General features: G+C 40.0%; 4 protein-coding genes and 1 long non-coding RNA gene across 11 annotated transcripts; 2 read left to right on the forward strand and 3 right to left on the reverse strand.

The window, feature by feature from the left end:
- Window positions 1-373: 373 nt before the first annotated feature.
- On the reverse strand, window positions 374-19,927 carry LOC117565790 (reticulon-1-A). Of its 7 annotated transcripts, none has more exons than XM_034245067.2 (6): window positions 18,325-19,927; window positions 14,050-14,085; window positions 1,356-1,563; window positions 1,076-1,284; window positions 906-1,011; window positions 374-834 (listed from the first exon to the last, which is right to left on the reverse strand). In XM_034245067.2, the coding sequence occupies exons 1-6, from the start codon at window positions 19,562-19,564 to the stop codon at window positions 768-770; spliced, it is 1,866 nt and encodes a 621-aa protein (XP_034100958.2). In that variant the 5' UTR covers window positions 19,565-19,927; the 3' UTR covers window positions 374-767. The 7 variants fall into 7 exon arrangements, with proteins under 7 accessions (XP_034100958.2, XP_034100960.1, XP_034100961.1 ...); XM_034245069.2 differs by lacking the exon at window positions 18,325-19,927 and adding an exon at window positions 14,488-14,754; XM_034245070.2 differs by lacking the exons at window positions 14,050-14,085; window positions 18,325-19,927 and adding exons at window positions 7,638-7,802; window positions 8,859-8,920.
- LOC117565797 (uncharacterized) lies at window positions 15,307-15,722 on the forward strand. The gene is made up of 2 exons (XR_004571931.2): window positions 15,307-15,443; window positions 15,515-15,722. It is a non-coding gene; the product is annotated as an uncharacterized LOC117565797 (long non-coding RNA).
- On the reverse strand, window positions 19,669-20,692 carry LOC117563930 (zinc finger HIT domain-containing protein 1). The gene has a single exon (XM_034242502.2). It carries the CDS (start codon window positions 20,690-20,692, stop codon window positions 20,240-20,242), a length of 453 nt encoding a protein of 150 aa, XP_034098393.1. The 3' UTR covers window positions 19,669-20,239.
- A 48-nt stretch (window positions 20,693-20,740) lies between these two features.
- Window positions 20,741-21,133, reverse strand: LOC117563931 (general transcription factor IIH subunit 5). The gene is made up of 2 exons (XM_034242503.2): window positions 20,988-21,133; window positions 20,741-20,927 (listed from the first exon to the last, which is right to left on the reverse strand). The coding sequence occupies exons 1-2, from the start codon at window positions 21,020-21,022 to the stop codon at window positions 20,741-20,743; spliced, it is 222 nt and encodes a 73-aa protein (XP_034098394.1). The 5' UTR covers window positions 21,023-21,133.
- A 97-nt stretch (window positions 21,134-21,230) lies between these two features.
- LOC117563928 (transmembrane protein 87A) lies at window positions 21,231-24,716 on the forward strand. Its single transcript, XM_034242499.2, has 10 exons — window positions 21,231-21,583; window positions 21,648-21,708; window positions 21,843-21,925; window positions 21,991-22,167; window positions 22,328-22,489; window positions 22,553-22,836; window positions 22,894-23,109; window positions 23,169-23,289; window positions 23,352-23,505; window positions 23,559-24,716. The coding sequence occupies exons 1-10, from the start codon at window positions 21,482-21,484 to the stop codon at window positions 23,795-23,797; spliced, it is 1,599 nt and encodes a 532-aa protein (XP_034098390.1). The 5' UTR covers window positions 21,231-21,481; the 3' UTR covers window positions 23,798-24,716.
- The last annotated feature ends 62 nt before the right edge of the window (window positions 24,717-24,778 follow it).

A 24,778-nucleotide genomic window follows, 5' to 3' on the forward strand; every position in this document is an offset into this window, starting at 1 on the left:
AGCCTAATTTTGATACAATTGCTAAACGAAAAAAGAGAAATAAAAATATTACAAACAAAAGAGAACAAAGGAAATTCACTTAGGAATATCTCGTATTTTACTTCATTTGTTTTTTATTTTGATATTTTATATAAAATACCAACAAAAATTATAATTAGAACTAAAGCAAAAAGAGTTGAATTAGAAAAAAAGTTGCTAATAAAAATGGGTGTACAATTGTTGAAAGGCTTTTTGCATAGTCTTGCTAATTATGCATTTTGTTTAACTAAATGATTAAATTATAAAATGTGTTTATTTTTTTTTTTACTTTTTTAATTGGGTTTTGTTTTCGCTAAAAATTTCGCATAAAAAAAGGAAATCATATTGGAACCGAGGAAACTTTAATTGCATTGCTGTGGCTGTGTTTTTTTTGTTGTTTTTTGATTTGTTTATATACTTGTTTACTTTTCGTTCGATTAAAAACTTAAAGACACTTGGACAATGTTGAAACTTCTACGATGTGAGTTGATATCTTCCGCTTTATCGATTTCTTTCCTTTGATTAGCTTTTTATTTAGGGTTTACATTGCAAGTTGCTGTGGTTGCTGTTGTTGTTGTATGTATGTAGTTATACAATTAAATATGTATTTATTTGTTATGCCCCGATGAATATTAAACCATTCAAATAATGCTTAATAAATAAATAAACATGTTGTTGCTGCTGCTGCTGTTGTTGTTAGTTGCGGTTGCTGATGTTGTAGCAGTTGCTGATGCTGATGTTGTTGCTTTCTATTTGTCCTTCTCAGACTCAGTTGCAGCCACAGGCTTCTTGCCAATGGGAATAGCCACCCGGATTCTGCAAAGCGAATAGAATAGAATAGAATTAGTTATATGGAACAGATTGGAGCTGCTTTTGCTTTAACTCACTTGTCGGTGATCTCTGTCAACTTGGTGCGCACCAAATCCAAGTAGGTATCGATCGACTGCTTGTTGTTCTCATAGACCTTGGGCAAGGTGAACAGCGAGACAAAGGCTATGAAAGAAAGAAGGAAAATTAGTTTTTGGCTAGAATGGAATGGAACTTGATTCAGACTCACCCAGAATGACCAGAGTCATGCCATTGAACCAGGCGCCAATGTAGGTGAAGACCCACAGAATGACACCGAATTTAATCGAATCGATCAGATCCTCAACCAGAAACAGACGCCTCAGCTCAGCAGTGAAGCCATTCAAATGGGCCACAGCCACGCCGGCAATATGCTGAACCTTCTCCTGCGACAGCGTCAGATCCAGTTCCAGATATTCTCTGCAAAGATGAAGGATTAATATTTAATATTTATCATTGTGAAAATAGTGACAGAAAAAAGTCACACTCACTTGAAGGGATGTCCATCGTTTGTCTTTTGTACGGCCTGTGTCACCGATTTGTAGATTCTGAAGGCGACGGTGCCGAAGAGTGCGAGCAGCGACAGATAGGCAAACACACTGATCACGGAGAAGCTGGAGATGGCCACCAAGGTGACCAGGCCGGCGCCAAAAACAATGCCTGATTTTTTCACATCACGCCAGTAGATGAGGGATTCCACTGTAAGAAGAACAAAGAGAGGAGAGAATGAGTTACAGTTTGACAAGCAGTAGAGTAGAGTAAATTGCAGTTTTGCAAGCAGTCGAGTAGACTAAGTTACAGTTTGAGCGCCTCTACAGTTTTACATGCGTGACGCCATTTCATTTTCATCACAGTTGACAAGCGACCAAAATATACAAAAGCACACACGCACACACACATACACACACGTAGATCACATAGATCGTTAAGACCAGCTGTCTATATGTGTATGTAGTCTGTGTACAATATGTATATCTTTTGGCTGAGCAGCAATTATGCAATCTTTGAGATACACGAACATTTTGTAGCATAAATTGCAATGCATTCGCTGCCGCCGCTTGCAGGTAATAATTGTTGTTGTTGCCACCACTATTAGCCACAGCTAATACACATATATATATATTATATATATACTATATAGATAGTACATGTAGTTCTTATAAATGTGTATATATCTAAATCTCCCTCCCTCTTGGTGATTCGCCCCCACACACACTCACAGATTTTGTTCGACATTTTCTTTTCGGGTTCGTGATTTTTCGTGTGATCTGCCGCGCCGTGCCGTTCGTTGCCAACTTTTATACTAGACACACAATCTTATTTGGCGTCTGTGCGCATTACGGTTCGGGATTGTCCGGACCCCAGCGCCGGACAAAAGAGCAAAAGCCAAAAGACTCACAGAGAGCAAAGAGAGAGAGAGAGAGAAAGATCAGTCGAAAGAGCGCAAGTGCGGAACGGATATGAATCGGAACGCTTAAACAGCGATCTATCTATACAACTAAAACAAAAAGTATTTTTTTTTTGGATATATGCGTAATCCAAATTGTAGAATGGTTCTTTAGTCCCCCCTTCCCTTTCAATTGAGACACGACGATAAGCAGTCAATGCACCCGCTCATTGCTCTCATCGAAAGCGAATTTCACCTAAATTGAAATTGAAATGGATAATGGATTTCAATTGGTTTCACCTATAAATAGTTTAACTCGTTAAACAATAAACAATTCGCTCGACGGGCCATTGAAATGCGATTAATTTAACACAATTTTGTATAGATATGTTTTTCTCTCGTCGCCACTTCTGCTTCCTCTTTCTATTTATAAAGCACTTTTTCAATTGTGGATGTTTTTGTCGGAACAAAGATATTTTTTATTATTTCATTAGCTATACCGCGCAAAATAAACATTTGCTAGCGAGATAGTTGAAGGAACTAGTAAATTGTAACTATAAATTTTTGATTAAATATATATTATTGAGTTTAAGATGATTCACTATATTAACAAAGATATATTACAAAGGAATATTGATTCAATTTTGCAAAAATTGTAATTTTTATAAATATACTTTTCCATAACAAAAACACAAATTATCAAGCATAATAAATGCCTTCTAAGCAATAAGTATTTCAAGCAGTGCACTGCTTGCTATGTGTTTGTTTACATTAGCACGCAAGCAGTGCGTTTGAAGTAAATTATTCATGTAATAAATCAAAGCATAGGGTATCTGCTAGTCAACTTGTTGTAATTAAACAGTTTGTTAGTTGTTGTAGAAGAAAATTGAAATGCATAATTAAGTGTTGAGTCGGCTGTTTGGCATCTCTCTCGCATGAGGAATCACAGCTGCTTGTCGAATACAATATTCGGAAAATGCATTCGGAGAGAAAAACCCACGCGAAATAAACGAGATTTTTGAGCGACTGCTCAAAATCATTCCCGTGTGCTTCCCGATGAGCTAAATAGCGGATATACGACTTTTGCTGAATAATACTACAAGTGATACAGCTAAGCAAATATCAGTTTCGGGTTATTATAATAGTCGACGATGAAACCCGTTTTACAGCCCACAGGGGGAGGTGGGAGAGGAAGAGAGAAGTGCCGCCTAAGGCAGTTGCCAAGCGGCAATCGCTTGGAGGTTATGTAAATCGACGGCAAATTAGAAAGGAGACAATGATGAGAGGGCTACAAATTGAAACTGGGTTAAGACATGAGAGCATGTTAACCAGCATGCATAAGAGATACACCGACACATATCGACACATATACAATATAACCATGTATATGATACGTATTGTCTGTCTGCTGTCTGGCATTATAAAGAAAGCGCTGCGAGAGAAAGTTTTTCCTCTTTTTGCGTTGCGTCTTTTTTATCAATTGAAAAGAGACTTTGTTCCAATTAAGCGTATTGAAAGCTTGTTTATAAATGCAATCCCTTCTCACTGGAATGTCAACTCCACAAAAGGGCCAAAGAGGGAGCGATGAGAACGAAGAAGAACTGGGGGCAATTCTGAATACTGGCAACTGGTTTGCACTGAAACTCAACTGAAACAAGTTTGTGCTGAAAGTGAAGTGGAATCGACTCTCTCGTAGTCCAAGAAAAAGAAGAAGCGCATGAAATTGTCTAGATAAGAGACAAGTGTTTGTTTCTCTCTGTCTCTCTTATAGATGTGCGTCATAAATTCATCAGCGTGAGCATTAGAATTGTCGATTATTTAGCTACTAATAGCGAGAGAAAGTTGTAGTAGGATAGAACTACCAAAGCTAAAATTGTTATTCCAAATAAATGAAATTAAATTGAAATTTACAAATAAAATGATTTCCGCATGTAAATCAATAAACTTGCTGGCTGTCTATCAAATGTTACAAGCCACTTTTTGCATGTCATTCATAAATGAAGTTGCAAACTTTTTTATGCTCAACACTTTGTTATTTTCTTCCTTCTTCCTTTCGCGCAAACAAAAACTTCCTGTATTCCAATCATCGTGTAAACAGCAATAAAAACTTAATGCTTGTCTCTCTCTTCTCGTCCTGTGTTTACTAGCCTACTCGCTCTTACCCCCACTCCCACTTGCACTCCCACTCGCTCATTGACTTGTCACCTTCCATTGTTAGAGAGGAGAGTTTTCGGTTGCCTTGCCGAGCAAATACGATTGCGTGCAGAGGAGGATCGAAATTAATGAGTTTCGTGCGTGATTATCTATGTGCTTTAATTATCACGTGCACATCTCATACACACACACACTTAAGTGTGTTGCCTCTGTATGCGTAGCTGGCACGCGGCATTGATAACCTTGAATTAGACAAGACAAAATACAGACACACAAACATGCATATATGCACTCGCACAGATAGCCTGCAAATTGGAAGTGCAAGCATTAAATTATGGAATACTCGAAATGTATATGGGAATATATAGCTGATTGTTGTTGCTGAGCTCTCTTCCAGCTCGAGTTCGTTGGCTTTGCACCTTTCCAATACGGTTTTGTTGTTGTGCTCACGACGTGGCAATCGAACACATTCAAAAAACGATCGCAGACACCGAAAATAAAATTCAAATTATGCAAAAAGTTTATGCTGTCGTCGTGGTTTCATGTTGTTGCTGCTGCTGACGTCTGTTTTGGCTTTGCAGCGATTTAATGGCCACGTTGGCGCCGCTGCTGACGTTGGCAAACGGCAACCACGACCCGAAGAAGAAGAAGCAGCAGCAGCATAGATAACACTCAGAGGTAAATCAAAGTGGACAAGACAGGTGATAAGCTCTATGCTCTGTTGTTGTTGTCATTTTTACCTGGGCCACGTTCGGGAAGTGGTTGAAAGTTGCCGTTAGAGTTGTTGCGTGAGTAACGTTTGCTGCCACCGGCCATTGTAACGCTTTTTTTTATTTATGTGGGGGAGGGCGGGGTTAAAGTTGGCGCCAAAATTGTATGCAAAACGGAACTAGCGTGTCTAGCACTAATTAAACTTGGCTAATGCACACAAACACACACACTGAAACACTATCGTGTAATATATATATTGGACTCTTGAGGGGCGACACTGCGGACCGCCGTCTGCTCTGAACGCAGTAAAAGAACTGGAAGAAGTTCAAACACCAAACAAACCAATAAGCCGCAGTCGCCGTCGCAGTCACTGCTGCTGCTGCGCTGCCACTGCTTGCGCATTGGAGCTTGAGTGTGTAAGAGCGAGAAAGCGCGCTACGCGCTTGCATGACAAACAAGTTTTCTGGAATGGAGCAAGTTTATGCAGAGAGCAACTGAGAAAGAGAGCAAAAAGAGAGCAGCGCCAACAGTGAGAGCGCGATCCAAGCGCATGAAAGTAAAAAGATAACGCGCAATTGCAGCAACAACAACCACAACGACAACTGCGCTGCGGCAGACCAGCATGTCAAACTTGACTACGTAGGCGCATTGAAATCGCTTGCTTCGCTGCGTCGTAAGAATGTATTAGCAACGTGTCAAGCACACGACGACGACGCGACGTCTCAACCGATGACTCGGCCAAAGGCCCGAAGTTCATGTTCATGTTCGAGTTGAGTTACGTTTTTTTTTTTGTTTTTGTTGTATTCAACGTAGTGGGTGCGGTTGGCGTTCGATGGGATTTGATGTTGTGTGTGATTCATAAAGTGCGACCCAACATGTCTAAATGTGCTTCAAGCATGACGAACAATACCCAAACTATAGGTGTTAGTGTGTAACGGTGTAAGTGTGGTGAACGCACTCAGCAAATTGCATTGTGAATCAATAACACGACGCCTGGGTAGCTAATTAAATGCAGTCCAACAACAAAGGTAGTGTGGTCAATGCACTGCTTGCTTACAGTTTGAGCAGCACTGTTCGTGTCTGGAAAGCTGCGCAGTTTCAACTACAATTGTTTCTTTCCACTGCAACGCAAAACCAAAACAAACTACGTATTACTCCACGAATGAAATGAACATTTGTAAATGATGATGATAGTGACATCATAGCATACAACAGCAACCCCCTCGTTGGCAACGCAGATTTATGTATTGCGTTTATTTTTTTCGCTGCTTCTTTTTTGGCGCGGCGAGTGAGTAATAATAAAGCTTTGCTTCAAATGATATCATGCCGCCCAAAATCGAACAACGTAAGTGTGAACGAGAGAGAGAGAGAGCGAGAGAGAGTCGGGGTAATTTATCGGGTGTGGGTAGCAAGAACGAGGCAAGCTGACATAATTCTCAATTCAGTATTTAGTATTCGGGGTAAATAATGAAATAATGAACAGCGTATAAAATCTCTGCACCTGACATTGTCAAAAATGGGGACGGCAAACGAAATTGCATAAGCTGCGCAGCACGCAGCAAATGTGAGATGCAATAAAAAGCCAATGAAATAATGCAATTATTATAAGAAATGCGACAAGAGAAACAACAACAACAACAACGAGAACAGCAATTGCTACAAGAGCAAAAGTCACCACAGCAGCAGCGGGCAACAATCAAATTGAAGACACAAACACAAACTCACACATACTTTCACAGACACAACGACGTCTACTAATAAAAGAATGCAGCATGCACTTGGGCGTATGCGACATTTAAATACACTGTAGGGAAGAATACTTAATATTTCATCTTACATCGAAGACCTAAATACATTAAATTGATTAAAATTCTGATAAACTTGTAGTCTCAACATAAAATAATAACAATATAAATATTTGTAAATATGTGTATAAAATAAATTAAATCCAAGTGCATTAAATCTTACACAGATCATGCTTGAACCAATAAAATGATATCTCTTGTTATCGTGAGAACAGTTGATAATAGAATACAGTCATGTAACAATGATTTCAATTTATTTAGTTCAAATTTAATCTTCTGCAAATATAAACCAAAGGCGAGATTACACATTTCCACAAACCACAGAACGGAAACGAATAAATACCCAATCAATGTGTAAATTATTGATAATAGAAAACGAAATGAGTTCTCAAGTACAAATGGCTGGCTAAGTTATTGAAGTCTGCAGATAACAAAATACTTTTTGTATAAATCAAAATGTGCTTCAAAGATAAACCAAAAGTATTTCAACTAGGTGATAGGAAAGTCTGTAGAGCCGAATAAATAATTAACATAGGAAAATTTAAATACAAATTTTGTCATTTCTTCTGTCTCTCTGCTGTCGACAAGAAAGAAATGTTTATAAATAAATCAGAGCGACCATTGGTAACAACGTGACAAGATTTCTGACAGACTGAGAGGAGGAGGAGGGGATTATCTATTAAATGGAATGTCCGATTTGCAGGGAAAGTACTTACAAGACTCCCGATTAAGGGGCAGCTCTTTGATTTCATTCAGTGTTTGCAGTAGCGCCTGTAGCGTTTCTAAAGCGGCAGCCATTTCTTATATATTTGTAATATGAATTAGGATTATATATAGAGGTATATATATATATATTTGTATATATATCTAGAACTAAACAACTGCAACGAGACGAAACGAAACGGAATTAGGAAGTTACACACGCGATATTTGCCAAACGGGCCGGCATTAACATTAACCGTTAACTGAAACGAGGCAATCGACCGCACGATCAGCGAACCCAGCGCCAACAGACCTCAGTCTGTACAGCTACAGCCCCCTCTATCGTCCCTCTATATTCTATATAGGTGGCGAATGACTTGTCGAAATATCAGCCAGCAAAGAGAACCGAAAGAAGTGGCTCGTCTTTTTCTTTTTGCCACTGATATGAAAATAGACGAAGCGACAACGCATCGCTCAACTGCATGATAGATAAGTGCCACAGTGCACTCAGCGAAAAAGTTGATACACAATTGGATGACGAAAGTATTGACAGATATTACGTTAAAATAATAGATTTAAATTCAATTAGAAAAACTGTTTTTTAAAATTAAATCATTGGTAGTTTTTTTTGTTTGATTTATTTTACTAAAAGACAAACGCGAACTTTTTGTAGTTTTTTCTGGTTTATTTAAATGACTGTTTTACAGTCTAGTTTAAGGTGCTGTGTTTTTCTATATCACTCTTGGTATAATGTTTAAGATCGTATTTTTTATTTATATTCATGGTACAATCGTCTTAAGATGTACTTCACTTTCGTTATTATTCACTTTTTCGCTGAGTGTATGCGTTAACAAATTCGATAGGCACGTAGAAATTGATTTAAGACATTATGAAATATGGCCAGCGACAACTGACAGATCGAGAAAGTTATATAAGTGCAAATATCTGATAATCAGAATTAGATATATATGCAGTGTGATAGACATATGCGTTATATATATAGACTGATATTGGTATTCCCTTGTCGAGAAGTGTAAATGCCAAAGAATCGAAAGTATTTATGTAGCTGTCTTGTTCTTGGCTGTCGCTGTGCTTGTCACCAGGGGTTATGAGGGGGGCTGAGTGGCAAGACCAAGCGGGGTCAACAGCTGATGGCGCGGTACGAAGCGACGCAGCGACGCGAGTCGGCAACCATGTGTGGCAGAGACACCAAAAGTTGCAAGTATGTTGCTTACGGAGACAAAACACGACGTTATGCGAAACGAAACTCGGACAACACGTTGAGTGTGTGTGACGTTGACAAAGGCCGTACATCAACTAAAAACTACGAGCACCGAGCACAATTCAATTCAGATGCGCTCATCCACAGGGCGAGCATTGCCTTAGCTCTAGTATATAGGTGTACATACACTCACACACAAGCACACACTTGAACATGTGTGCGTTCTGTATATATCGCATTCATATGGGCTATAGGTAAACCAAGGCATAGGGGCATATGGGCTATAAGCACCCCTTGTGCGCTGTGGCTACGGCAAATTCCGCATAGAACACACATCACTGAGCGCACAAGAGAGCAACAAGCGTCGCCCTCTCTCTCGGGTTGCTCTCTCTCTCTCTCAGCACCCGCATTGTTGTCGCCAGCCATTGTAGTTGTAGTCTGCACTTAGGTAGCGATCCCTCAGCAAGCGACATGTCGCTGCATGCAGCAGCTAAAGCGCAGGTAAGCAGCAGCTGGCAAGGCAGGTACACTTCGAGAGAGCGACAAAAAGAGAGAGAGTGTAAAGGAACGCTACGAAGATGCTGCCAAGTACAGCCAAGATTTGCAGCTACGCAGATCAGCTGTGCTAGCAAGCTTTGCACACAGTAAAGCCCTTAAGCTTAATACAAACAGCAAAAGCTCACTCTCATTTACGACTTGCGACTGCTTTTGCTGTTTGCTCTACGTCTAGCTGCAACCCACAACGTAATCCGCAAAATACTTCACTAAACCAAACAAAATCAACAAGAACAACAATGGCTGAGAAACAGCTAAAAAGCTAAAATTAGCAGGCAAATATTGAACGAGTCGCAGTTCGCCGGCCGGGCGCAAGGTAGAGCAAGAGCAGCCAAGTGCTCAAAGAAATTAAAAGCAAAAACAATAATGAGTGAGAGAAATAGCTATAGAGAGACAGAGCTGCATACACAATGACAGCAGCAAACATCAGTGCGAACAACAACAATCAAGCTCCACAGATGCCATGCTTCCTTTCTCATTCTCATTCTCAATCTCTCACGCACACGCTCCCCTTCTGCAACTGTTCTACAATTTCAAGGTTACGTTCGACTGCTGTTGCACTGCTTGCTTTCAATCAGCGCTGAGCTTTTCACTGCTTGCCAATTAGACGCGCCAAATTCGATTTAGCTTTTAAATGTTTTGTCTTGTTCGTTTTTGTAGTGTGTAGGCGTGGGAATATTTTAATAGTCATGCCCCAGACGTGACGTCACAGCAAAATCCAGTCACTGACGTCGGCGTTTATTTTCTCCAACTGTTTTCACATGGCACATGACTGAAAGAACAGTTCGTTATCAAAGGCGTTGCCTAGACCTTGATTTCACTTTCGTACTGTGCTGCAGTCGGCAGAGATAAGAAGAGTATATTTTTGATAACATGAGTGCAAGTTCGGAATTGTGTAGGGAAATGAACATGGGAGTTACCCTTTTGGTAAAGCTGTCTTAAGAAGTGATCGATGACTAAAAGAAAATTTCATAATAGTTGCTTTTTTATAGGGACCTATAAGAAATGGAACAGAACAGAACGGTCGTTTTTTAAGTAAAAGTTTTAAATTTTGATACAATTTTGTTGATTTTTCTTCTCAAGAAATGTTTTGTCTCAAATAATATTCCAATTTCTTAGATAGTATTCCAATCTGTAAACTTCTAAACATTCATTCATTTTGATTTTCTGTTTTAGGGTATTTAAATGTCGATGAGTCAATATCAGACAACCTTCTGTTTTTTTATCTATTGATTCAAGTTATCAATTGGCGAAATCTGTTTCGCACATAAATGCAAATTTTTTTTTGTGTGTTTTTTCTCTTTGCCAGCGAAAATTGCGATGATCTAATGCGCGTTGTTCATTCAGTTCGCTTGGCTGGAATCAAGTAGAATACATATTATAAGTATGTATACATTTATTGTGTGTACTGCATATATTTTTTATATATACATATATTAAATAATGGTCGATTTAGACACGTAGTAGCGTAGTTGGCCTCAACACGTAAGGCACGTAAGCATTTCCTTTTATCTTGTTTTCCCATTCTATTTTTGGCCATTCATATAACCATAACAAAAGCCGGCCGGCAAAAGCAGCAAACAAGAAAAAAAAGCCGGTTGGACTTGACTAAACCAACGACTTGATTGTGTTCTTAGTCAGCATTAGACTCGTTAAAAACATTTGTTGAAATTCATTGTGCATATACAAAACTTGCATGCAGTCATGACCAAAATTGGACTAATCGCATTGAATATTTATATCGTTAGTCAGCAGCAACCTTCAATTCGCAAGTTGCATTATCGCGTTGTTATTAACTTTGCTTAAAGTATTTCGGACATTTAGTCAGAAATTTCTATAGTTAACTATGCTATCATCACAACTAACAACATGAATTTCAACTGACAATTCATATAATCGCAATCAAGGTAATTAATCTCAGACATGTTCAGTCTATTTTTTTTTTTTCCAATTACAACTAATCTATAAATGGAAATATACTATTTTTTTATACATTTTTCATAAATTTTCTAATAAAGTCTAATTTTCTAAATATCATTACCCTAATTTCATTATACTTTCAATATTGAGCTGTTCCAAATAATTATATTATCATCTCTACTTTCTAAACATAATTTTCTACTTTGTCACTTCTAACGTATTTCAATTCAAAGCCTTTCATAACTTTCTAATGATCTCTTCAACAAATATCTATTATCTTCGTTTAGAAGTGCTGTAATAATTTATTAATTTCTATTATCAACCTTCTAAACGTAGATAATAGAAGAAAGTAAATCGCAAAAGTTCTTCCACACATTTTCTTAATGATCTCTTCTAAAATTATCTATTATTATCTCTTCTCTTCATTTAGAAATGCTACAAGATTTCTTCAACAAGTTTGCAAATAATTATCAAGTTCTTTTTGTTGCAAACTATTGTTGTTGTAGGCAAAAAAGTATTTCACGGACAGGCTTGAGATGTTTAGAAGTTCAGACACGTTGCTGGGGCTTTCTTTATGGTCAAGACCAGACCAGTTGTTGCTGTAGAATTGAGTGAGGGTTGAGTGACTCACAGTCTACTCAGAGGGAAAGGGGGTCTGACTGCCTGCTATGCCCATGGAGCGTTGAGTGCTCGCACAGTGGGCAGTCTTTCTCTCTTTCTGTCTCGACAGTTTTGCAGCCTGCGCTGCTGCCGAGGGTTGAGAGGCGACTGCTGTTAATTGTCAAGTAGCGGTCGGTTACCAAATTGAGCATAAGTACACATCAAATCGAGACGAGAAATGGCTTTTATGAGCCATTTAATGCCAGCCAAGCGGGTGGCTTCAAACAAGCCGCAGGTGAGCTGATTTCACCGGGGGTGGAATTGTATGCAAAGTGTTGAAAAGCCAAGTCAAGAATAACGGTATATTTGTGGAAAATAGAAATACTATTAAAATGGTGAAATAGTAGTTAAGGCTAATTGAGATTGTGCTGCAGATTTGAGAACTATATCTAAATTAGGGGAATTTAATAGTCATGAAAGGGAATTTTAAATGAATTTAATGACTAGACACAACTAAGCTTTAAATTTCAAGATTAAATAAAGTACATAATTCCTTAATTTAAAAGAATAATAAAAAAGAGCAAGTTATTTTCTACTAATAACAGCCATTGCATTAACTGCAATTAAGTGAACTATGAAAATTTACTTTTAATGCATATATATTTTAATTAATGCACTTATATTGGATGAAGTTGCATTTATCGACAATTCCTTAACTGCAATTAAATGAAATATAAAAATTGAAATTAAGTGTAATTTAATTTCAATTGATGCACTTATATTCAATGTGCACTTAAATTGAGTAGCATTTATCGACAATTCATTAACTGCAATTAAATGACATATGAAAATTGAAATTTGGTGTAATTTAATTTCAATTGTAGTGCATCAATTATTGTGTTCTTAAATGGAGTTGCAATTATCGACATTAAAGTTAAATACGAACAGAATTTCTAATAATTATTCAATTATTCAGCTTAGTTCAATTTTATAAAAATAATAAAACAAACTATAAATCTCTATAGTAAATTTAACATTATTATCATAACCGCTTAACCAGGAGCGTTACTTGTGTGTTTAGCTATTTGAAACAGTTTGTTCTATTAACTCAGCAATTTGATATGTTCAGTATAAATACTTAGATGTATTTGCCCAGCTCACATTGCGAATGTTCTCGAGTTGTGAAGTACAAAACGAAAATGTACAGCTCATTCCCAGACGCGATTAAAGTATATACTATAAGTATGTGTGTGTGTTTTATAGGGGTTTATATTCGCAGTTACAGTTGGGTGCAAAGCTCAGAAGACGTCAGTTAATCGTCGCTTTCGTAAGCTGATGAAATGTACTGCGACAATTTGACATGTGTAATGTAGTAGGTGCTTAGCTATACCTCCTAAACTGTATACTACTGTGTATATATAGAGAGTATGTCTCATGCCAATTGCATGCGAGCCTCGTGTGAAAGGGGTTCCCCCCGTCTCCCCTTTCTTCCCTCTGCCATCAGCCATATCAGCTTGCAGCAGTGAAAACTTTTCATATTTATATGGCCAACTGACGGTTGCATGAAAGCGCTTAGCATGCGATCCGATTACGCTGCTGCTGCCGCTTTTTGCCGCTTCGGTGCCAACGCGAGCTGAGGTAACTGAACTGCAGTCCTACTAATTGCGAGGGGGCGTGGCTCGATTTTGTGTCCACTATGCGTCGTATACACAATATTGTGTAGTGCGCTCTTAGGCGCTGTCCACTTTGCAAGGCGTGTCGAATACAAATCAATGAAAACACCAACAACTGGGGTAGTTGAAAGGCGGGGGGAGAGACTCTGAACAATATGAATACGCTTGAGCAATCTTTCAGGGTTGCAAGCTGAGCGCAATTACAAGAGATTGACAGACAGACAGACAACAACTTGTGCACAACAATGACAATAAAAAGCGTGGTATACTTTTAGGCTTAAGGCGAGGCATACGGAAAGGAGACGTAAGTGAGGCGGGGGCGACGCTGACATCATTAGGGAAATGCGCATAGAACGCATATTGACGACACAGTTGTGCAGCCACTGCCCATGGCCCACACTACAGTTGGCAAGCAGTTCGCGGCAAGTCACAGTTTGAGAGGCGCTGGAGACTTACCTTGCGGGTGCAAACGTTCGGGCTTGAACCAGGCATCTGCAAATAGGCGATTGACAATATTGATTTTCGTTAGTTAGCGTTTAGTATGTGTGTGTTTGTGCAAGGCAGACAGAGAGTGTAAGACATAGAGAGTGAGAGAGAGAGCGAGTGCGTGCAAGAGAGCGCATTAAGAGTGCATTAGGCGGTGTTTGAATGTTAGATGAAAGCGCGCTTGCAGGCGTAAAAAGAAGAAGCAAATTATTACAAATACACATGCAAGGAAAAAAGTAAATGAAGAGCACAAAAGAAATCGGAAACCAAAACCAAAACCAAATTAAGAAGTATTATACAACGCATTTGCATTTAATTCCAGACACATTTCCGCACCCATTGACAGAGGTTAGTTTTGTTTTTGCTTTTGATGTGTGCGTGTGTGTGTATTAAGAATGTGGAACTTACTGGGATCCAAAATGGAGCAAATCAATGGGCGCTGCTTGCAGACGCCATTTTGTCCGGTTTCGCCAATTGTGCACATTTTGTTGTTGTTGTTTATTAAAACTTTTACACAATTTTAATTACTGCAGCACTTGCTTGTAAAAATTGCAGTATATATATTTATATTTATATGTATTTTTCTGTATTTCTTTTTACTTTTTTCCTTTTGTGGGGGCAACAAACAAAACTACAGCGCGCGTGCGAACGAGAGGGCAATACACAAATTACGACGTAGCGTTTTGAGAACTTTTACGGAATATTATTTTGTTGGAGAAAGAATTGCTTCCGTCTAGCAAGCACACGACGCGTTCAGAGACTGAGCGCAGGCCGTAAGCTTTTTTTGGAAAGCCTGTCACCTACCTACCACACGAAGGACCAGAGTTCTAGCACTAGAAAAGCCCAACTTACGTCTTACGACGACGCCGCAGTGAGAGAGTAGCACACCAAAGAGAGAGAGAGAGAGAGAGAGAGAGAGAGAGAGAGAGAGCGAAAGCGAGCGCAATGTAAGAGTCGAATTATCGATTAGCTGCGGGTTGAGCAACCGCGCTTAGCCCTGAACCCCACAATAACGACAACAGCCGCATAGCAAAAGCTCAAGCTCAAGCTCAGTGCAAAAGTTTATGGTCTATCGATTGACACACGACAGACAGACTTGCAGCTGACCAGCAGCGAGGTGAGTGTAGAGAGCTTTGTAGAGACGACAGCCGTGGAGACTTTCGTTTGCCAAACGCATAACGCATGCGTCGAATTGCATCTCCAGTCGCTGCTTTTTTTCTTCACTGTGGTTGGCGGGTCTGAGGCCCGGAAATTACCGGACGGCGGCGTTTCGTGTTTTTGGGTGTGGATTGCAACAAACTGCAGCCAACCCCCTGATGAGGAGTTGTCGCCTTGGGGGAGGTTGCAGGATGAAATTTATATATGTATGAAATCAATGAGCTGACAACGCGTCTCTTTAAGAAGTAAAGTTAGTTAATGCTGCTTTCTTTTGCAGTGGTCATAAATCAAATTGATTTTCGTATTTGGTTACGAGAGCAAATCGATGCGATTGAACAGCATCCAACTGACGATGCGACATTTGGAACTATTATGAAAGTGGGAAAAAAGTTGTGCAACTCTCGGCAATGCGGAAGTTCTTTGGGCCAAGTGCAATTAACCTAGAATTCTTATGCGTCATTGGGCAGATTTCTTTCTGCGAAAACTATTTCCCAAAAACGTTGACCCAAATCTGTCAGCTAAATTTCACATTTTGATGTGATACATTTGGGATACATTTTCGTATAAACACAATGTTCATGACCTGATTTAGCGAGTAGAACATATGAAGTTCAAAGAGAGCACAGAGAAAAGAGTAAAGGGAAATTAAAGGAAGAAGAGATCGAATGGATTTTATGTGGATCAAGAGTGCACGCTGTGCAATGTGGAATCTGACAACGCAGTTTTCCCGTTGCATCGCATATTGATCACGCTAAACTAAACAAAGACAAAAACCTCACAGAATATACTTGTATATACAACAATTGTTAAGTATTATTCACACTTTGTTTACAGCGTGTCGCCTTAGGGAACTTTCACAAATTCGTTACGCCTCGTAAATACACTCAATTTGGATCAGTTTTTATAGCACTTTTTTCCACTACACCAGCATATGCTGCTTATACACACTTATAAAGTGTATGCAATTGTTTGTTCGTATGTGTGTAATTAACTACTCGACGATATGAAGTCTATATTTATGCATAAGCACTTGATTGCCATTTGATAGACATGTGGCCACTGACTGACTGACTGCCAAGGCAGGCGATAAACGCAAAGCAAAGGCGCTGATAAGTGCCAGCTTAGTTAGTCTGAGCTAAGCGACAGCATTGAAAAGAGCGTAGGAAGAGAGAAAGGGAAGCCAAAGCAAAGGGCGCCTCAGTGATGCCAACTTTGCAAGCAGCAGCAACAAAAACAGATAAGGATTACAAAATAATGTAAAAATAAAGTAATTCTGATATAATTTGCAATAGAATGGTTGAAAAGATTATCCTTATAACATATCAATAATTAAGAATACAGACTACCTCTAATAATAAAAAATAAAAGATCGGGTTAATACTAATATTTAATATCGTAAATTGAAATTTATATAAAGTAATTCATTCGACTTGCGCACCTTACAAAGTTTCTTCCAGAATCGATCGCAAAAAAAAAAAAAACGAAGCCAGATGTAACGGAAAAATATCATTTACAGCACTGATGCTGACAGCAAGCACACACTCTCACACACACGCGCACATACATACACACGTACGATGCATAGGGCAAAGGCAGAGACGACGAAAAGCAACTGGTAGAAGACGTGAAATCAGTATCGTTATCGAAAAAAATGCTGCCTCCAGCTGGGTCGATGACAAGCACTCGCACACACACTGAGACAAAGCAAAGTCAATGCCAATTGGAAAAGGAGAGGAAGCAAAATCAAATACTTAGCATGTACTTGTAATAAAAATAGCAAAAAGACAAAGCAACGGCATCTTCATCGGCGACTGCAGCTGTAGAGCACATTACTAATTGGAAAATTTTCACCGCCTCAAAAATGAAGGCGCAATTGAAAGAGTAGGAGAAAGGAGAAAATGAGGAGCAAAACGATATTAAAATGATTTTGCGCAGTGAAGCGGCACCCCAAATGCCCCTCTTCCCCCTTTTTTGCGTTCTCTTCTCAGCGTGCAAGCAGACAATTGGATTATGCAGACGAAAGGCTTAAATTAATGGAGGGCACTAAAATCCAATCCGAAATAGTAGTAGCAAGCAACAATAGAGCGAGACAGCCGCAACCGCTTGGCTCGCCGTCAGTCTACTTTGCTTTATTTTATTTATTTTTGTTATATTTGTTTTGCCCATAATTGCTTTAATGGACACACGCTAGAATGTACACACACACACACACACATGCTAGCACTACAAAGAGTTGCAGACTAAAACAAAAAATATAATAAAACCCAACAGAAAAATTATGAATTTTGAACACCACTCGCAGCTGATTCATAAGATGAAAATAATTGCGACATTCAGTTTTCACAAATATAAAACAAAAAAATAGTTGCTTATTGACTAATTCGATAGATCGAGAGAGAGGTCGTGACTCACGCGTCAAATCGATGACGATTGCCTCCCCAGCTTCCCCTGCTTCGATCAGTCAAAAGCTCTCAATAAGAGGGAGGGAGAAGGGGGATGGAGGTAGAAAGGCATGCAAGAATTGCCAATACCCATTGCAAATACATTACGTTTGTTTGGCATGTACATTAAATAAAATTTAAGTATGAAATTATTTTTGCCTCAAACTGGATGCCGATGACATCATATGGAGAGGCAAAACACGCAAAACAAAAAGAGAAAGAGAAGAGAGCGGGTAAGCGGCTTGTGTTTACTGCTACTCAAAACAAAAAAAGGCAATGACTAAGTAACGTAACAACAACAACAAACTAAGCTCAGTAACAGAGTGACCAGAGCAGCTGATGATGACGTTGATGTTGATGCAAGGTGCGGCATTTAAGAGAGGATAAAACGAAACAATAATAAAACAATGACAACTAGTCAGATACGAAAACAAATTAGGTACAAATGATAAGACAGTTACATTATATGCTAAATACGCTTGCAGCGTGCCTGGTTTGCCGGCAATCTCGTTGATAATCTAATCAGTCATCAGCTGCAAGAGCATTCGAATCTAATTAGATAATTACAAGACTATCGAATTAGACATTTGCTGCAAGCGTATTGGAAATGTGAACAAAGTTTAAACTTTTCTAAGTCTCCACTTACCCAGTCCATATTTGTAGAAGATTTCCTCGACGGACACAATCTTTGGTTGTTGTTGTTGTGGTGGTGTTGTTGCCTTCGGCTTGGGCGGCTCCACTTTGGGCACGGACTTAACTGGCTCGACTTTGGGTTCCACTTTGGCTGCCACTGGAGATGGAATCGGAACGGTTGGCTTAGCGACAACCTCGTCATCATCCAGATCGGTGATTAGCGCTGCCGCCTTTGCTACTGCCACTGCCACTGGAGGCGTGGCAATGCGTGGCTCCTCCTTGAAATCACTTAACAAATCCTCCGAAGAAATAAACTTGTCATTGTCTTGCTCCTTGAGGGCATCGGTAATGGGTTTCTTGGCCGGCGACGTTGTATAAGAGACGGAAGGCGAGTCTGTGTCCGAGTCCTTGTTGGCTGCAGCAACAGCAGCTGCCACAGGCACAGAGACTGGAGCAGGCACAGCAGCTGAAGCACTCACAGCGGGTTTGCTCAACAAATCATCACTATCATTATCTTCAACAACATCATCATCATCGTCGTCATCGTAGAAATTGGTTTTAGCAGGCGCTGTGGGCTCAAAAGGCTGCAGCGGCGTAGCGGAAGTTGGCTGACTGAAGCTGCCCAGCAAATCCTGCTGCTGCGGTTCCGGAACTGCAGCCGGCACTGGAACTGGAGCTACAACTGGAGTTGGAGCCAGAACCGGAGCAGGAACTGCAGCTGGAATTGGATCTACAGCTGGAGTTGGAACTGCAGCTGGAACTGGAGCAGCTGTTGGAGCTGGAACTGGAGCTGCTGCCGAATCGCCAAAGTAGCCACGCTCCATATTCATAAAGTCAGTGGTCAGATCGCTGATGCCTTGCTTGGTGTTTTTGCCTGCCTGCGAGAGGAAATCACTGAAATCATCCACTGTGCTTTGCTGGGCAGCGGCAAACTTGGCGTCCAGCTGCTCTTGGGCTTCCTTGGCGCCAGCGGACATGCGTTGCACAAATGCTTGCGGGTCACCGAGACCGAAGTCCACGTTCTTCTGCTCGTTGGCAAAATAGTGTTCGGTGTGCGCATTATCGTCCTGCGCGCCGTCGCTGCTTGCGCTTACGTTAGCAGCGCTGCCCGCGTTGACTGCACTGCTGCCATCACCGCTGAAATCGCCGAGCAAATCGTCGTAGGCGCCTGTCACCTTTTTGCTGGCTGCTTGGAAAATGTCCTCAGCTGTCGCAGCTGCCTCCTTTTTGAGCTCCGCAAAATTGTTATCCATATTTTCGAATTTTTTATGTTTTTTGTATTATTTGGTTAAATAAATTATCTAATAACAGTCAGTTGTTCGATTGTGGTGTCGTTATCCTTTTTTTCTTCTTCTGATTGGGATTTTTTTTTAATTCATATGTGCGCACACATACATACACACACACGCACACGACCGGCTGTTTGTCGTTGGCTGCTGACCTTCGTTGAGCTTTGCTTATAGCTTGATTTTAAATACGTTTAAAATATTGTGAAAGCACTTTCGTCAGTTCCTATTTTGGCTGAATTTCGCGACTGCTGCAGTGGCCGTTAAGATACTACAAATTTAACTTAATTTCACACAATACGTTTGACGGAGCGCCGCAACTTTGCTGTTTGAAAAATGATGTGAGACTGCGCGGTTGTGTGACCGCAAGGCATAACGCAAAAAATGTGGAACAAATAATATGTACACTTTAATACGGTTGACAACACTGGGCCTGCTGCTATCGATATATGAAAGTAACAATCGATGAGCAATAATGCAATATTTTTGTATTAAAATACTATCTTCTTAAAAGGTATTTTTTGAGCTTTAAACTGCTGTCACTCATCAATCGTTGATTTTTATATGAAACACTGCCGTTATTCATTTTGTTTATTGCAATTTATTCTACCACTAATTATTTTTGCTGCATTACAACCAAAATCATGCGGTCCACTTTAAACAACGAGTGTCCTGATGCGTGCGAAGACAGCGAACGCGACAATAACGTGTGCCACATGCAGTGCACGAATATTGTGAGAAGTTGCCGCAAACGGCGCAAAAATGACGCACGGGCTTCTTCGGCGCCGGAGCTGCTGCAGTCTCGTAGTTGGGCTTTTGTTTTTCTTCCTCCAGCAGCTGTTGGAAATTCTTGCGGTACTTGGCTCGAAAATATTCAGCGCCTTTCCGTTTGCCCTTCTTCTCCTTGCTGTTTTTGATGCTGTCCTGGAATTTGGGCAATTTTTTTGACATTACGAGATCGGCATGTGGGTCATCTTGGAAATTGTCCTGCTCCAGCGCTTCGAGAGCTTTGCGCGCGCGTCGCTGCCGCGCTGCTTCGTCCAAGACACGTTTCTTTTCCGCATCTTTGATGCGATGCGATTCGCGTCCCGTCATGATTTTGATTTTGATTGTAGTTTGAGTTGGTCTGTTGTTGTGTGTGCTTTAGGCGTCTTTCTCGTGCAGCGGAAAACTGATGCGGTCCATTAAGTCGTCCACACGAGCCTGCAGCACTTCCACAATGTCCGTTGAGATGAATAGATGATTTTCGTCCAAGTCTTGTATGATAAATTTGCGACCCAACGCCAGCTTCTCATCTAAATGCAGTAAAAATTGTTTCATAGCCGGATCACTGCACCAATCGAAGAATATGTTATAATTTGATCAACCAACAATAAAAACACATATTTACCATTCCACAAGTACACCTTTCATTACATTTACCATTGTTTATGGCAATTAAAATCATTAATAGCGCGCGGCGAAGTAAAAATCCAACATGCTAAAAAAGACTATCCATTCTGCCAGTGTGACCGCAACTTGCAACTGAAAAAATACCTCATACATCTTGCCATTCACAGCAAAACGTTGTCAAGTGCAATTTGCTTATTGACAGCTGTTTTTTGTTTAAAAAATTAATATAATTTCACTCGCAACAAATTTACACGTTTTTAAATTGCACAATAGGCAATTGCTTGAATGCATGTTGGTTTAACATGTGTTGGGGCTTTGTCGGTGGACACCGGCAATCGTTTCGACTGCGCATAAACAATAACAATCGATAAGCTCGATACGCGATAGCTCACAGTATTGTTCTAAAATCGTAAAGCCAGCCAGCAACGTAAAAAATCATATAAATATTTATTTATTTCGCAGCTGCAAACGTGTGTGTGTACACAATACATAATGTCGAAACATTTTACAGTCGCGCTGGCGCTTATTGCGCTTGCTGCCACTCTGGCGGCTGGCAAATCTGATCCTGGTATACTCAATTTGCTAATAGACCAGGTACCAATAAAAAAAAAACAGTAATGAAAACAATATGAATACATTTAATATGCTATAATTTTAGGATCTGCAGCCACTCATAGATCAGCGGCCATTGCTGGGTGGCACAAATATCTACATTAAACGTTAGTAATGCACTGCACACACAATTGCAACGTGACAAATTCGCTCTTAACTGAACAACTTTTCTCACCTCTTTCCCCCGCCCACACACGCACACAAACAAACAAACCACTCGCTCACACACACACACATGCAGTTCAATGCGTGTCAGAAGGAGATGTTCCATTAACCATCAACTTTAAGCTGACGAAGCATCCTTGTCTCTTCGATGGACGTTTTGTAAGCAACATGAAACTGAAACCTTTTCCTCCGCTTCGTTTATTTATCATTTGTTTTGTTTGCAGCTGAAGCAACTCAACGATAATCCGAGTGCCCAGCAAAATGTCAGCCTAAGCGAAGTGATTCAAACGACACAAACGAAAATCAATTGCACCCATCTGATAGTGTTGAATGACAACACACTTGGAGCTGCTGTGGCAGCTCAAAACCAAAATGCGCCGCTGGGAAAAAATCCATTTTCGGTAAATTCACAATGACTCACAAAAGGGCAAAATCAACAGGAAAAAAGTAGAAATATGCTGACGTTATCAGCAACTTTAGTTATCGTAATTCTTTTTTGGTTCTACGAAGTACACATTTTGTATTTGGCATTTGTTGATAAACACTAATTTCTATTTGCAGACGACTTCCAAGCCCATTGCCACAATACCGGATAATGGCATCTATGAGCTGGAGCTGACGATAATCACAACGCCAGCTGGACAAAAGTTCCAGGCCACCGTACAAATTGGTTACTGGGGTCCACATGGGTATATTTCTGCCACGGATTGGCCTTTCTTGCCAGTAAGCTAAATCTATAAAGAAAAACATTACTTTATCACATTGTAAACACTTTCCTCTCCTTAGTTCTATTTGACCATGTGCATTGTATATGTGTTCTTTGGCATCATCTGGCTGTTTGTCTCCTTTGCCCAGTGGCGCGATCTGCTGCGCATACAATTCTGGATTGGCGGCGTCATTCTACTCGGAATGCTTGAGAAGGCCTTCTTCTATGCCGAGTACCAAACGGTGGCCAACACTGGTTATCCTGTGTATCACGCCGAAATCGTTGCCGAATTTGTTTCGTGTGCTAAGAGGACATTGGCTCGCATGCTTGTCATTATTATGAGTCTGGGCTTTGGCATTGTCAAGTTAGTTGATTGAATGTTATACTTCACTTCAATGTTGATCCATATCATGACTTATAGACCTCGCTTGGGACCCATGTTGCATCGAGTCGTGGGTGTTGGAGCGCTGTACTTTCTACTCGCCTGTGTAGAGAGCTATTTGCGCATCACCAAGGTGCAGGGCGATCGCAGCAAACAGCTGGTGGCCACAATTCCATTGATGGTGTTGGACTGCGGCATCTTCTGGTGGATATTCACATCACTAGTGCAGACCACAAGGACACTGCGTCTGCGCAGGTTTGTTTGGCACTTAAGCAACAGCTAAACGGTGTATTTAACAATTTGTTTTATTGCAGAAACATGGTTAAACTTCTGCTGTATAGACACTTTACCAATACGTTGATCTTCGCCGTTGTCGCTTCCGTCATCTTTATGCTATTTGCTCTGCGTTTGCGTCGTACCGAAGCTTGCACACCTGTAAGTTTATAATCCGATTTGATTTATGGTTGCTCTCCAATACAGTTTACATTTCCAATTAGGGTTGGCAAGACATTTGGGTTGAGACCTGCTTCTGGCATATGCTCTTCTCGGTACTGTTGCTGGTCATCATGATACTTTGGCGACCCACAAACAACAATCAGCGTTATGCTTTCACGCCGCTGCTTGACAACCCCGAGGATGAGGACGATGATGGTAAGCGGTATGCAGAATTGAAGGTATCACTTTGTAAATTCTTAAATTCGCAGATGAAGAGGATCAATTTGTGGCCGATGCTTATGGCGTTAAGATGCGAAGTTCACATCAGAATGGTGGCAGCAGAACACTAACGAATAATTCACGAACCGCCGCCACAACCAATGAGGAAGACGATTTGCGTTGGGTGGAGGAGAATATACCATCGGCAATGGGCGACACGCCGTTGCCGGTAATCGATTCCGATGAGGAGATCATCAGCACAAAGTTTGAAGTTTCCAAAATGCAATAAGCTGCAGCTGGCTGTATGACCTAAGAGACTTTTGCATATGTTGTGTTTACATGCACACACATTTATTTATGACTTATTAATCAAAACGCAAAACAAGAAAACAAAAATCACGCACTAAAGAGAAACGAAGAGCAACTGTTTGCTGGACAACAACCTGACGCAGTCTGTGGTTGGCAATCGAGGCTGTTTTTACCCTCCCTTCCCCAGCTCTTCAACTCTCTCTCTTCTCCAGCCTCAACCTCAAGTCAACTCCTTCACCTTCACCTTAAGCTATCCAGAATACTGTCTGGTCTGGTCACAGGGTTTATGTTCGAGCAGCCCGTGTAAAATATTGTATGTAATATCGTAAATCTTAAAATGGTGATGCGTAAAAATCTTAATCTTATTATCGAGCTCCTAAAATAAATCGTAATCTATTTGTAAACGCTAGCTTAAGTTGTAGATATTTTGCGTGACAAATAACGTGCAACAATTCTTCGATATGATAAAGAAAAAAAAAAAAAAACTCTAGTACTTGTAAACTTTTTATCATTCTAAACAAATATAGTACACACGCACACACACACACACTGGTAGGTGTTGCTATCAAAAATGTGTGGCATTAATGTTGTCGCACACTTTGTAAATACTTGATAACACCCACACACACACACAATCAAGAAATAATATTAATTAATATATATATAAACAAAATTTTGATAAAGGAGAAAAAGAACGGAAGCGAAATGGAACGATTCACGGCAAAGAAATGTTGCAATATAACTTATAAAATAAACTACAATTGAATTTGTATCCATGTATTATAAGTATATAAGATCAACAACAATCACTTACCTAATTTAAATACATACAATGTAGCGTAGTTTGCGATCTTTTCATATAACAAATAATAAACAAGCATAGCCATACCAAAAAATCACCTAAATGTTGATTAATTATTTGTCACCTCCAACAAAATCTACAAATTTGTATTTGCAAATT

Source organism: Drosophila albomicans, chromosome 2L (assembly GCF_009650485.2).
Source record: "Drosophila albomicans strain 15112-1751.03 chromosome 2L, ASM965048v2, whole genome shotgun sequence".
In the NCBI taxonomy this organism is placed as follows: domain Eukaryota; kingdom Metazoa; phylum Arthropoda; class Insecta; order Diptera; family Drosophilidae; genus Drosophila; species Drosophila albomicans.